Genomic DNA, 16,010 nt, shown 5'->3' on the forward strand with positions numbered 1-16,010 from the left:
TTTAGATTTTCGCAACGATTAGGTGTCAACCGTTTTCGGGTATACTGCTACGTGATAAACTTAGGTGCGCAGCGTTCAATACCACCTGATGGAGACGCCGGGTCTGTCAGCCACTTAAGGTCATCATGCAGTAGTACAAGTACATCCGAATATGGCTAGTAATAGAGATTCTATATTCTTCGTGAATTTTTTTATCGTTTCAATGAACATTGAAGATAAATTAATCCCTTCACGACACCAAATTATGAAAACATTATTGATTATTTTTGTGAAAATCATGCTTTTCAAATAATATTTTCAAACGCAAAAAACAAGGAAAGCGATATATATTTACCAAATTCCACAAAAACATCAATAGGGCCCAACCGGTTCCAAACACTGCTGTTCATGATTTAGTCGAGAGGAGAGACCACATAGCATAGTTATGGGATTTACTTAAGGGGGTATAAAAATGATGGTTTAAGGGCTGATATTAAAAAACGGTTGGAAAAAGAGATGGCTCAGTATAAAGTCAATTTTTATTCATAAATTGCAGCCCCTCTGACGATGTCTCCAGCTTTACTAAAGTATTATGTCGTCCTCTGGAGTTCTCTTAAGATGAGATGATGGTTAAATATTTTTCCAATAAATATATACTTAAGATGTCGACGACAGTCAAAGATTCTTAAGTATTTTGCAATGGTCTGTGATATATGAAAGCCAAGACATCATAATACGTTAAAAATCGCCATTTAAAGGATAATCGTTACCGTAGTTTGAGATATAGTTGGAATTCGTAACAAATTAAAGAACCTTTTTAGATTATCAACCACGAGAAAATTTCCTCGTTCAATCATTAAAAAAAACTCGGGATAGAGTGGTATATAGCATATTATATGACCAGAAAAGCTCTAAAAAGAATTTTCACCAAATAAAATAAGAATCAAGTGACTAAGTCACGGAAAAGTTGAAATATCGTTAGCAAATGTAGAAATCATCTAATAGCAGTTTATAAAATCTAAAATTATATTGTCTATGTGTGCTGCCATGATTATCAGGCATTTTGAATTGATGTACTTGCATAATGAATGTACAAATACTTTTGATGAAAACTAGGAAAAAGATTTGCAGTTTTGTACTCTGTCCCTCAGGCTACGTAGAATTATTATTCTAGTGGCTTTTTATTGGTTTTCTTCTATGGTGGCAATTAAAATTTCATATACTTTTCGGAGAAGAAATACGTCGGCGTTAAAGGATTGGCTGATAGCAGAATTGAGTGGAGAGCTGCGTCAAGCCAATCTTAGGATTGTTGACCAGTGATGATGAAACTTTTTGGAACGAGCAGTACCTAGTAGTCTAATAGTTGAATTCACGGTATTGAAAATTACACATTCACGCTACCTCACAATGTCTACAGACGACCAAAGAATCGAGTATCCTCAAATAGTTTTAGCGCACACGATATCACCCTCATGGAAAGGTGATTAAAGGAAGTCATATTACTCGCATTCTGTTCAAGATGCTATTCTAGACCACTATAGAGTAAAGAATTGCAGTAACCATAGTAAAAACCACGTTTAAACATTAAAAGCATGCAAATGTATGAGTTCAAATTTAAGGTTGTATTTCTCAGTTAATGTAATATGCATGGAATTTATATATTTGGAAAAAATAAAATAATATGACGTCTGAATCTTTTTAAAAGTTAGCCAAAATAATGTTACGGGAACAATATAGCATTCAAGAGCATGAATAAATTTAATAATGTTAACATTTACAAGGCAGCACTGAAAACAAAAGATGGGAGGATTTAATACAAGCAGGTATGATCGGCAACTGGAGATTATAGGATAGGAAAATTATATTTACACTATTGCCACTTGCAAAATTTGTATCACATCCATAAATTATTGGATGAATTATATAAAAAAATCCACAAACTTAGAGATTAGCAGTTCAAATAATCCATTAATGTAAATATTAATGAAACCATTGATCTACTTTAAAATTTTCACTGGGTAGTAGGAATGAGGTTTCCATATTACCTTGCAATTGCTGCAGCCAATACGGCTATTATGACGAAGGCAGCTGATCCAAGGACGATGGAAACTATATGGGCTGCTTTCATGTGATGACCTACGAAAGACAATGCATTTAGATATTTAATTACGACAAAATGGAATATATTGAAAAGAGTAAATTTAATTAATTACTTCAGAAAGTATACATTCCCTTAAATAAAAAGATCTCGCCACTTGAAAAAAATTCCCACCAAAATATTTCCCTACCAAAAGTTAATCCCTCAAATTTGTATCCTAACTTAAGGAATGAATCCAATTTATTAATATTTTTTAAATCAATGATATTTTTTTAATTTTAAAATTCAATTAAGTGGTGTAATTTATTTCATACGCCGATTCAATTAAAAACCTGTTATTTTTAGCTCATTTTAATTAATGCTATGCCTCCAAATTAAAAAATAAATAATTTTCCAACAAAATGTGTATGGGATTCATTTTAAAGTTGAAAAAATATAATACATTGAATCCTCGGAAATGGAGAGCCAACTGGTCAAACTTTGCGTATGAGAAAATTTAATTATACCCTCATGTTTAATGGTTTTGCAAGATAAACGTTCGGGGTCAATCAGGCACAAATAAAGTTGATAATATATCATCGGTCAATTGGGAAACGTCAGGTATGGGTAAATTATGAGGCTCTCCAAAAACAATTTTGAACCGCAAAAGGTACGAAATTAATTTCTGAGCAAATAAAGTAGTCCCATTTAAAATGAAGAATTGATGGAATACATAATGCCTGTATCTTGTCTCCAGTAAATTTTGGTCATTATATTACATTACGAATACAAAATGCAGCAGCCATAAGAATTGATGAATAAACTGATGGAAGCAGGAAAAGAAATCAAGAAATGATTAAATTGATATCAAAAATTTTATTTAAAAACTGTAGCGTAAGTTAGAAAGTAACAGTAAACAAATATTCATGGTAGGAAACAATAATGAATATTTTGTCTCATGTAACGATAGTTTAAAAAAGGTAGTATCATTTAACAGTGATGAATAGAGAAAAAGGAACTGAAAATAAATATTTGAAGTAAATTATTGCAATATTACCTTTTGAAAGGCTCTCTGTTTTGTAAAAGTTATATTTTGTTTGGTATCAATTAATTCGTAGGCAACATTATTGCAATAGACTTTGAGGACTCTATATTAAATTGTCTTTTGCTATATGTTCATTAGTACTCTAGTATATTTAAACATGGTGGGACAGAATAGTAAGCTCATCACAATTATCGTTAGAAGCGGAAAAAAACTCTTTACATTATAATATTTTGGAGAAAAAACCAGTTTTCTTTTTATAATAAATTGGTTAAATAAAAAACAAAAAGGCTATTAGCGAATTTTACGGGTTAACTTATATTTCACCATGATATCCTTCATTTTACTGAGCCTACGACCATGCAAGCACATGAATATGGAGGAAAATCAATGAAAAGGTTAGTGATCCTGCTATATAACTTATCGCTACAAAGTAATGAGAAACATAGTGGCTTTAGAAGACCGTACGTTAAAGTTTAAAGAATAATAAAAAGAGGAATTGATGACGTCTGATTATGATGAAAGTGGAATAAATATTATTTCAAATTAATGTATCAATAGTAGCATAACACTGGTAAGCAAAATCATATTTAACATGTTACTCATCCAAATAGCTAATGCATCAAACGTATTAATTATCAAGGTGAAATAAGTCGGAAACTTGACCTGGTAATAAATGGTACATCCTTCACACCTACTCATTTCTTAACTTCTCTTAATTGCCTTATTAGTAACAGTGAATTCAGGAAAACGTATTGCGTTAGGAATAACATTAGTTCCTTCACTATGAAAAACATGTTTCGGGCGGAATTTCAGCATCTTCTGAAGCATAGGCAATATTCAATATAGGAAGATATTCAATAATTTCTGTCGCATTCAAATTATTTTACAAATGCGAAAATAATTCATATTACAACGTTGGTAATTCCTTTTATAATAGGAAAACTATAGTTTTGAAATTAGGTAAACCGAAAAAGATGGATCGTAAAAATTTGCCCTTAACGAGTTTGGATTTCTGTCGATCAATGGGACTCTACATCACAAAAAATTTGCAAATTGAATTCAGTAAAATGAATTGAGTCGGTTGTAATCCCTTGGTACGACGATAATTACGACACAGAACATTTTTAACTCGGCGAGCGACACTATTCTCCCCAAGTCAAAATCAGTCGATGCGACCACCAGAATTTGAGTGAAAAACAATCAGCGATCACAACATTTTCCCATAGCGAAGGAATTAAAGGGAAAGACAGGCATCTCAACGGTCTGTGGGAACAAAAGGATGACACAGCTTCACTCGCACCAGTCAGTGTCACTCTGGATCCGCCGACCGCCAGACGGGAACAAAAAACCCGTCTCCATGGAAACCTTTAAAGGACATCATCTCCAAACCTTTTCTGTTTGTCTGAGCTGTGGTCTAAAATTTTGATCATTAGCGTCGGCTAAATCCCGGAGAAATAGGGATCTTTATTGATATCTCATGGGAATGAAACTCGTTAGAATCGGCCTTAAAAGGTAGAATATTTAGCGTGCATCCATTTAAATGTGGTATTTATATATTAATTCGTGTAGCACCGAACATATACCATTCCTGTGCCACCAAACCATTGGCCTTTTACATCGGAGCTTATAACTTAGCAATTCAACGTACACGAATATCCATGCCCTGAGTAGTGGCAACCTACCCAGTCTGGGCACGAACCCGCGACCTCTTGCGTACCGTACGCGACCCCTCAAACATATAAGACGTATGGCGTTTGAATTTATCAACGATCTTATTTAAAAAAATAAAGTTATGTGAAAATGGACATTGAAAATAACACTATTTCCAAATATTGTGCAAATACGCCTGTCACAGTACTACTACGACCGCTGCTAAACAGGTATCTTGAATCATATGTGACCCTCCTTAAGCCTCACGTATTTAAATCTCTTGGTTTTGCGGCACACCGATAAACACCGCCGATGTGACACAATTCAAGATACAGAATTCGTAGACAGTGGATTTAAATTGATAAATTCAGGGAAAACGTAAGTGTTCTCCTCTGATAAGATAAGAAGGGGCAAGTTCGGAGGAGTAGGTTTTACGTTCCTCACAGTTAAAGGGTAAACTTGGACGTGTAAATCATCGTGTATATTTGTGTGTGGTTCATGAAGAAACCACGAAACTAATTTCATTATGCTATAGTAGACTCACCGTACCAAGTACCATCCAAGTCCCTCTCGAGAAAGAGTTTGGTCACGGTGGTAAGAAGAGTCGAGCAGATCAGAGAAGAGTGCGTATTTCGTTCTCCACGGATAACCCTTTGCGGTTCAATTTTTTGAAATTCAAAGAATCTGGTCCAAATTAATGTTTAAGAAAAATAAATAATGGCTAGGATTGATTGCTGATCTTTTAAATGTTCTTTTTTTAATTTATGAAGTAAACATCCACCGGATGTAATATTTAGCATGCTTAATCAAAAAGTTTATTAAATGAAAATTTTTAACGTGTGATATCTCTTGAGACATTGCCCTTACAAAATCGCAGCGCCTTGTGATGCCACACTAATCTGGAGGTTGGGCGTACTCGGTCCGTCGAGTTAGCCTCGACGCTTGGCCTGCAAATGATTAACCTAATGGGATATGAATGCATCTTATAACTAACCCCTTGGCTTATTGGGAACAAAGAAGTGCAAAGAACGAAACATAATTTAAGGAATAAATTTTACATTCATCCAACTAAAAAAAAGCTCTTTAAGAAATCACTACTGTCCATGGGTTTATAACTTACTACAAGAGGGCTTAAAAAGCCAAAAAACATAATATTTACTATTGTATTAATATAAGAAGTGTTTTTTTTGTATGTATGTACACCATTTTGTCCTCTCTAAATATATTTGGAATATTCCTTGTAATTATTATTGCCCGTATTGTTCTGTTAAAAATATAAGCTGCCATAAATTCTGGGATGGTAGCCTCATCACAGATATTTATTAGAGGCTACCTTAAGTATTTTAAGTTTTAAAGCTTTTTACTACAATTTAGATACGACCATAAAAGTTGGGAGCATATAAGGAAGGCATAAATTAAACTCAAATGACTGAAATCACGTGGAAGACGTGTCTATTTTGCCCTAATAACGGTATATAATATTCTCAAGTCTTTCTATCCGCTAATTTTTTTCAACAAATTTGTCTTTAAAAGAAATGTACTGCAACGTTCTAAAAGAACTCATCTTTCCGATGCATTGGTTCCACACCATCGTACAGATATGTATCATACATTGTTCATAGTTTCTATTTCCCGCAGATGAAATTAACTGTCTGATGATGCTAAAATATGTAAATTTATCGAAAGCTATAAAAGAAAGCGTGTGATTTTTTTACGAATTCTAAAATGTTCAAATGAAAAGAGAAATTGATCATCATATCTATTGCATGGTTGTATACGCATTAATTATATGTAATATTATTAACACATTATTCAGGATCTTTTAGTCGTACTTTTATAATGCTTTGATTATTTGTTACGCTAGATTATTTAAAGTTGGAGCAGCTGCGACTCGTGGGAATAATAATGAAGTGGTTTTGCCTTGCTATCCACACCGCAGTACTAAATCCGTTAAAGTAAATGTTACCACGACTGCAGTGAAATGAGTGTCGCTCTACTGACCATCGTGGTCTCTACCTTCACTCATATGAAGAAGAGATACTTCCCTCTCCTCGGGTGATGGGAGGCATAAATGTTGGCAGCCTCCCCAAGTCACGGCATATTCATATGCTTAATGTATTTTTTGTGAAGAAAGAAATACATCGCTATGAAAAGGCTAGCGAATATGAAAAAGGAATTGAGACCTGCGTCAAACCAATCTTAATATTGTTGACTGATGATAATGACTTATTTGTTGATTATGTAAATGTTTTCTTTTGGTCGTTAATAAATCAAATCTAAAGGATCCATGTGTCCACGATATTAACGCTTGCATTGGACGTAAAAAAATCTTGTAAATTATTTGTGAAGATCATTTATCTGTTTAGGGAAATAATGAGACTTAATATATTTAGAAATAAACGTTCTTGAATCCAATTTAACGAAATAAATCGCTTTTTAAGATGTCATCATTTTTTAAATTCTTTTACATGGGACCCAAGGTATATAACTTGCAACCAGTCAACTTTAAAGCAAAAAATTATGATAAAAATAAACTTCTCCAACTGATAGCAGGATGGTTACTAACTCAGCAAAGGGTAAATCATTTATTTGATAGACATTTCGTGTGTGTATATCATTTCTTTCTTGAATCTATCATGTCACCATTCCACGAAGTGAACAAGAAAATCTTTAATTTAATTATACAACTTAGATAATTATTTACAGAAAGGATTCTTGGGTTTTCCACTGGGTAATTGACTGCATGTCTCCCGACCTTTTGAAGATCGACTTCCTTTTCTGAATAGAATATCCCCTGAGAATAAACCCTAGGATCTCTTCTGCACTGGATACGCCGTGAAAATATAAGACCTTACATTATATTATTATAATTGAAGTTATAATATTCACCGTTCCAGATGCCATCCTCGTCATCCCGAATGCAGTCATCGGCGTCGTGTTCGTCTCCTCTACACCTGCTCCTCGGCCCCTCCTCCCCCTCCAGCCGCCCCCCCTGCAGCGCTACAACATCCTTCAGCAGACTGCCGTACTCCTCCTCGTACTCCTCGTCGTAGTCCTCCTCGCCATCCTCCACGTCTTCCTCCTCCTCCTCCTCGCCATCGCTGCCCTCCTCCCACGCAGCCTCCTCGTCTCCATCGCCACCTCCGCCGCTGGCGTACTCGCCCCCGGACCCCGCCTCCACCGCTCCTCCACCGAGGGCCTCCGTGTCCTTGTCGCCGGTGTCTTCCGCGCGGCCGTCGCGGTGCTCCGAGGAGGTCGTCGCCAAGGATGGGTGCGGAGGCGGTTGGACGTGGGCGTGACCTGTACAAAACGTGAATTAAATAATTTCGAAATTGTGGAAATTTTTAGGAAACACGACTTTTTAGTCATTTATTCCTGTACCACAGAAAACAGCTATATTGGTATTTTACATCGGGGTTTTAAACTTAACAATCAGATGTAATCGAGGTATCGGTACTATTAATGGCAATATGAAACATACTCGGCGGTGATATTATATTTTTTGCTATTTCTGGTTGCACTTATGGTACGCACATTGTATGGAGTTAAAATTAAGACGCAATTACAAGTTAATGTTGCATATACAAGTTGATAATTTTCATAAAAGTAAGGGCATTGGTACCATAAATTACAACAACAAAAAATTGTTACGGGTCGGCTGTGCAACTAGCTTAGCCGAAAATAACATTTTACAAGTGTAAAATATCCATTCCCCTGCACTTCTACTGGTAATTAATAAGACTACAGCCAATGGAAATCTTACGATAGCGGACCGGTTCTCAATAATAGTACGAAAGTATGTTCACGACGACGCATTATCACCACGATATAACTATATGGACAGTTTAATATACACAGTAGTATGACGAACGATCGGAATACTCCGACGACAATCAAGAAGTAATTGTTGCATTTTCATTTTATAAATCAGAGGAGATATAAGGAATAGAATACTTGATTATATACGTACATTGCTTGAGACTAAGTCCGAAAATGGTCTAACCAAGATGGCGGAATCATGACCACGCTTAAAACTCGAGTACAGCGCCTCCAGTGTATTTAAAACCTCCTTGTAACTATATTTTTTATGTTCCCAAATAAACGTTGTCGCGTAAATAGCACGACCAGTGGCACAACAAGTCAGGTACCGCTCATCAGAGTCACCGCTAACTTGACGCGAGAATAGTGAGCTCACCGTGAAGGGGTCCCCCTGGCCTCTCCTGCCGTAATATCTCCCTCCACCTGATGCCGGCCTTCCTGTGCCACGCACGGTACACGACGAAGCACACGGACCGGGAGCCCGTCCGGGCGTCGATGAGCACCCGATGGCCAGACCGGCTCACGAACACCATCGGCGGTTCCGGACTCGGCGTCGGCGGCGCTGAGGTCGCGTTTCCCGCAAGAGGTTCACCAGTTGCGTTGGATGCGGCAGCCGTAGCAGAGTTGCGAAGCGGCAGAGGGGAGATGGACGGCGAGAGGGTGGTCGGGGAGGTTGGAATGGAAGGGGGAGGCGTCTTTATGGTACCGGTAGATGACTTCGCATTCGCCGCGGTAGGTTTTGTGACTGCAGGTGTGAAGATAAAAAGATTAAAACTATATTAAAATTGAATATTTGGCTAGGCATGGCATTTCTTGTGGCTAAAGCTGATTAGAAGATTAACTAATAAAATGAAAATGATTAAAAACGCACGCTTTTTCCAAAAACAGGCTGAAATGCACTAAAAAGCAAAAAAAAAAAAAATAGTTTTTGCATAACTTGGCGAATAGAGCATGCACAGAGAAAAATGTTCAGGCGGTACGCTTAAACGTTCGGCCATCACGACTGAATACTTTAATCGGTATTTGCTGACTGAACTTTGCAGTGAATTCAACAGGAAAGTCCAGTTACACCAGTTAAATACTCCCACCAAGTGTTTCCTGCGAGAGACAAAATGATGTAGTAGTTGCATTGGAACAATTTAAATAACATGGCTAAATGAAACTTCATCATAATGCCTGAATTGGGTCAGTGCTATTAGTCAAAGAGGACCAGATCCATAATCTCAACTACCTTCTGTGATAGAGTTTGGGTCACCTTGACAACTGTCTTTACAGAATTTGATAAATGTGACTAAATTGTTTAATTGGCCTGTTTAAAAAGTTTAAAATAAATTGGTCAAATACCTTTACTTCTTAGTATTTTTTAACCCCGTTGCATTTGGTGCAATAGTTAACGCACAAGCTGGTATTGGGAAATATTTATGTCCCCAGATATGAGGTAGACAATTACTGGACCTTTTTTTCCGATGAAGTTCATTTATTACACACTTTGGTACAAACAGAAATAATCTCTCCATTCTCAAGTTGAGAAAAAAATCGGGAAAAGGACAGCTTTACATTGATAACATGGAAAGCCGAGGTTAATTAGAAATAAGTGTGGAAAAGCCGAAAAGTGAGTAAGGATTGGCCGTCAATATTGGCATCTAAACCTCATCAGTACCCAGTACCCACTCGTCATTCTCCGAATGATTAAAAGTTTAGTTTTATTTCTTTTTAATGCATCCTGAATTTGGAAAAAGGGCATTCTTTAAAACATTTTTATTTTATGATATGAAATGATACTACTTTGCACTTTTTCTCATAAAACTTTATTTCACCTGAGTAAACATGTTTCACTGGACTGAAGCATTATCAAGACTAACAAAAGAGTTAACCATGCCAGAATAAATAGTCTCGTACAAATTTTCACACTCACGAAAAATGAGAAGGTGAGGTGGAATGGAAATGTAGGAAAATGGACATTTGGGTACAATTGTGTGACACCACTTCATACCTTATATTGAATCTCCACAAAGTATCTGCTTCCACTCAATTGATTTGTTATTTGATTTTTACTTTTCCTGGTGTATCATGTAACCGGTAAAACCAGAACTGTTACAGAAATATCACAGAAAACAATTATGCGCATTTGAGAAATTCCGCACATGAAATTTTTGACTAGGACAGGGCTCTTATCCTCCGCAAATTTTCAGTGATGGAAGTGCCAGAATATACTATTGCGATATTTTTAGAAAATTTAAAAGAAAATTTCCACAAGAAAACTTAATATTTTATAGCATTCGATTGTATGTAGTGATGCGAAAAAGTAAGAATTTAAATGCAAAATCGTTAATATCACCTCTCTTCTTTATGTTGTGAAATATCCCTATAACATGCGAGTATTTTATATTTGTATTTGATGATACCCATACAAGTGGAACCATCTTTTTTGAGGAATAAATATATTCAAATAATTTATGGGTTCTGATAATGCATACTCCTCTTGACGAGCTTACAAGGACTTATATCGTGTAAAAATACTTTATGAATGCCTAGAAATATTTTTTAAATATGTTTTTAATTGTAAATTGTCTAGTGGTCAGTGAAAATCCTTCTAATTTAAAATAATACAATATTAAAAACAGTATATCCACTCACCTTTGACTGCAGGGATTGCTGTGGCTATTCTCTTCGTCGTTAGTGTACGCGATGTCGAATTGGGAGGTGGTGGTTGTGATTTGAAGGTGGCTGAAGCAGTTATGATCTTGGGAAGTTGAGTCTTTTTGGCTTGAAGGACAGCTGCGGCGGCGGCTACGGCGTCATATACCACTGAGAATATGTCCGCGTCTAAAGGATGCATCTCCTGGAATCAATTGAAAAATTTGGCCGTCAATAAATCTATCTATAGAAAAACGTCTGTAATAAATCAAAACTTGAAGCTTGCACGTAGTGGAAGTGATCAATATTATCACTGAAAAACACTTCGCGATTACTACAATTAATTAAAAAAATTACTTCCGGTTTCGGCTGTCACGCCATTATAAAGTTCATAAAATATCCATACACAGACATGAGATACTTCTTGATATTCCTCGATGAGGTATTTAACACAAATATAATCCAGGTTGGGTACACACGGTATAGAGTACAATGAAAGACTCACACGACTAAATTTTCGGTGGCCTCATCACCTTCTTCGCAGTTAAGAACAAGAGCCAAACCCACTTTTGTTCTTAACTCTGAGGAAGGTGGTGGTGCCATCGAAAATTTAGTCTTGTGAGTATATCGTGTCTTTCATTGTGCCCTACACTTTGTGCACCATACTTGGGTTATATTTGTATTCATAGAAATTTATTTACAAGTACAAAAATATTTATGTACAAAGATATTTACGTATAAGGGCGTGATAGCCGAAACCGGTGGTAATTTTTCAATAAATTGTGGAAGTCACTAAGTGTTTATCATTGCTAATACAAATCTCTGGGTGGTTCTTCTTAATAGAATTATCTTCAGTTTCACGGGATAGGTGCAGCAAATTCGGTTTCGCGTATGGTTGCTCTCGCCGCCATTAAGACGGCATTGAGTTTCTCCCATTCCATACCCTTCTATTCCAATCCTTAACCTGAATGAATCGTCGTGCTCTCATCGCTCAAATCTCTTGATTTTTTCTCATGAACAAAGAGTCACTACGTCTCACCCACATTTCTTAACACTTTCATGTCTGAAATTATCACATCCATATCGCAGTTTAGACAGGGGCAGATTCATCCTCAAATTTGGGGCGGGGTCATAACATAGTTCCGTGGAATGTGGAATATTCCCCGGGTGAGAGAGTCTCGTGTAAAATTTTTTATAACACCAATTTTTCAAAGCATTTTAGTGCCTAATGTTTCATTTTTATTTAAAAAACTGACGAAGTTGAACAATTTCAGACATTTAAGGATAGAAAAATTATTAAAATAATAAAAATAAAAAAAATTGGTAAGTTTGGCGAGGGGTCATGACCACTCAATTCTCATGATTTAATCTCATGAACCAAGTGTCAATTTTTTTTAAATTTCTGGGTCAAAATTTCTACCTTACATACTTTCCACTTCACCAAGAGTTATTCAGTATCAGAACTCCATCATACAGAAAATATAAATAAAATGCTTCGCTTGGAAACTGGAAAATTTTGACGCAGTACTGGTACTCTCTTTTTGTTTTCCGAGCTGGTTTAAACTATATTTCCTTAAATAATTATACTCACAATGCTGAAAAGTTTCGTATTTTACAGAGTTTTTACAAATTCGCTTTGCCGTTGGTCGTCTCATTCGGGCCAAATCTTGCAAATCAATTTAAATCCACTTCCTGATCAGCTATCGAGCCGAAATTTTCAGGGTAACTCTAAAAAATGCTGCCATTGATTGAATCTTAACCAGGATAACTCCAAACAATGCTACAAATGATTGAATCGTAACACAATGAAACTACGAAATACAAAGAAGTACACTTATTTACATCTTAATTGATAAGTATAAATTGAGTATTATAGTCGAACATACGTCCTAAGTTTTTCGTTGTATACGAAGCATTTCTTTAGAGACTCTTTCAGGATCATAAACAATTTATTTAGACGAGAAAAACGTCGTTTTTTATAAAAATATGTTGTTCATATTGTAATATTATTTTTCCATATCATTAGAAAGTGCACTAAGCTGTTTAATATGTATCATGCAAGTTTTTATGCGACAAATAGGGCAGAAATAAATGGGACTTTAAGGAAGAATTTATGAGAATATTAAAATTGGGAGCAGCTATTTCTTGAAGGCGAGATAGGGGGCGCTGTGGACCTCATAAAACCATCGAAGCGGAAAAGGATCTTAAATATGGGAAGCGGAAAATATCAGTTATCCGCACATGTAGTTTACAAATTGCAAATTTATGGTCGGAAAAGTGTGCAATATCATGGAAAACCCATCTATATATATCCTTATTTCTGATGAGAGTCGACATATTCTCCTTTTTACCTGGGCTATGTATAATAGATTTACATATTTTTACTTATCGAATGAAGTTTATTGTGCAAGTGACTGGAAGATTGATGGCTATTTAACATCATGTAATAGTTATTTACCGAAAATGACCTTTTTCTTGCTTCTAAGTACTGTTAGATTTCTAATTTCTTGACTAGAAAAAGAAGTAGTGGGATAAACACGAATTACTAGCATTAAGTGAAAAATTGGTCCTAAACTTAATGAGACAAAATTTATGCCAGAGCTATTGTAAAGATTTGATTCAGACAAGCAGGTAGTATGACTTAATTTTCAAGTTCACTCAAACCATTTTGGCTATGTAAGCTATTATATATTGTTTTGAAAAGATAAGATATTATTTAAAAAATTGTTCAAGCATCCTCAAAATTTATCCCAACGTAAAAAGAACTCATTTTATTTCTACAATACTCCACTTCTTTTTTATTACAAGTCAAATTTCATTCCACATTTTGCATGTGAAATTTACAGGTAGAAAGTGACGGCATCTTCATTTCAACCTTTTTATCATCCAAAGGGTTTATATTCTACGCAATCCAACTATCTCATCTAGAAAAAGAGTGAAAAGAACCAGAATATGACCTCGGCTTAAGTTGTCAGACCAAGTAATGAAGGATATCGGATGTAGGAGCTTCGAGAAAATACAGGGTTATCATAAAATAATGGTGCGGTTTCAGTACTTTATAGGAAGATAGTAGGGACAGGGTGGCAGGGATTTTTCAGAGGCTGCCCGATCCCTGCTTGAGTGCCTCGAGGAGGGAACTTGAAGTACAACACCCTGTCCGTCGGATAGTACGCCGAATTGGTACGGCCATGGTCCCCTTGGCGCCTTTCTTTGGGAGTAGGCTTACGTTGACACCGGATTTCTCTATTGTCGAGCGACCAAGGGTGCAAGTATTGACATTTACTCATTACGTAAAAATATTTTTTGAACGAAAAATTTGGAAAATAAATAAAAACATAAACTGTACGAAATGCTGTTTTCATTTCAGCCATATTCGACACCGCACCGTGCTTTAAAAAGATACCCTTAGAAAGGAAGGCCGAGGGACGAGGAGAGCCGACCAGTCAAGGTGCGACCAACCAATCTTCAGACTGATTACCGGAGAAGAAGTATGATTCTGAACATTTAAATTAAAAAACAAATTTTTTAATGAATAACTTAAAATTTGTTTTTACACCGAATTCGTTATTAAGGGAGGGGATAGAGATACCCCACGCCGTCATCAGGACCAACTTGGGCCAGCGCTAGCAACACCATTTTTTAATTGTTACGGAGGCTTCCGCTGTGATTAAGTTGATAATTAAAATAGTTTTTAATATTCTGTTCGCCGGGAAAGTGTAAAACAAACATAAATTGATAATTGCTTTTCGGGTTAATGCTGCATCGACACATTTTTGGTGGACGACAGTTTCGGGCGCATTCCAGCTCCCAAAGAATTCCCGAAGAAGACGGGAGCTCGAAAATGTCGTCCACGAAAAATCAGCCAACGCTGCGTTAACCCTAAAAACAATTATCAATCAACCACAATTTAACATTTCTACGGAAAAAGAAAGACTTGCCTATGGAGAAGAAAAACCCTGCGATTTTCCGTGGATAACTACTTGAGCACTTACCGTCACTCCGAGGCTCACAGTTGTTGACTCGTCGTCCAACCCTGAAGGCCAGCTTCCGTTACCAATGGACACCGCCGCAGCCGTAGTGGTGGAGACGGGTGGAGAAGCCTCGGCGACCAGAGGGTCCTCATACGACATCACCTTGACTTCCCCGCGCCAGGAGAGCGCGGCCTCGATGACGTCACTCGGGAGCGAGGGGGCGGAGCAGGGGTCTGGGGGGATGCAGGTGGAGGGGAGGCGGAGGAGAAAGAGGGAGGGGGGGTTGTGAGGGCGGGGGACGGACGTCAGGGCCTTCTCCAGAAGGGCCAGCGTGGCCCCCAGCTCCGAGGTCGAGGCGCATAGCACCACGGCTGCAATAACGGGAAAATTTAAGTGTGTTACATCAGTAGTCCATGCAATGGTGGAAGTTATGTAATACTTATTTTCTGATGTTGATTAGCGTCTCGGAGTATGAATCTATGATGTACTAAGAATGATATGCAAAGTTTTCGGAGAACTTTTCGCGATTCATTAGAAACTGCTTCGGGCTTACTGATAGCGTTACCCAGATGCTATGGGAATTAGGCTGGGTGCCGCTAGAGACTCGGAGGCTGCGCGCTATGCTTAGCTTGCTTGAACAATTGAGATTAGAGTTTTGGCCGCCTTTATATAGGCAGCCCAGTGGTGTAGGTTCTCCCTGATTGGTCGCCTCGCGGCTAATAGCATAGTGGTATGGGGCGAAGAATCTCTTCCACGTACTGTGAAGTTGGTAGCTATCCTCTCGGTTGAAATTATGAGGATGTTTGGATATTTCAATCGCCTCTCGGATGAT

General features: G+C 37.0%; 1 protein-coding gene across 1 annotated transcript in view; it reads right to left on the bottom strand.

Annotated features, from left to right (window-relative positions):
• LOC124161073 (retinal guanylyl cyclase 1-like) overlaps window positions 1-16,010 on the bottom strand; it is a 524,211-nt gene that overhangs the window by 60,683 nt on the left and 447,518 nt on the right. The window contains exons 7-11 of the mRNA XM_046537245.1: window positions 15,200-15,549; window positions 11,208-11,412; window positions 8,947-9,315; window positions 7,641-8,051; window positions 2,025-2,115 (exon numbers count right to left, since the gene is read on the bottom strand). Of these exons, the coding sequence (XP_046393201.1) occupies window positions 2,025-2,115; window positions 7,641-8,051; window positions 8,947-9,315; window positions 11,208-11,412; window positions 15,200-15,549 (1,426 nt within the window). The remainder of the gene's footprint in view (window positions 1-2,024; window positions 2,116-7,640; window positions 8,052-8,946; window positions 9,316-11,207; window positions 11,413-15,199; window positions 15,550-16,010) is intronic.

The sequence above is a fragment of the Ischnura elegans genome, chromosome 6 (genome assembly GCF_921293095.1).
Source record: "Ischnura elegans chromosome 6, ioIscEleg1.1, whole genome shotgun sequence".
Taxonomy (NCBI): domain Eukaryota; kingdom Metazoa; phylum Arthropoda; class Insecta; order Odonata; family Coenagrionidae; genus Ischnura; species Ischnura elegans.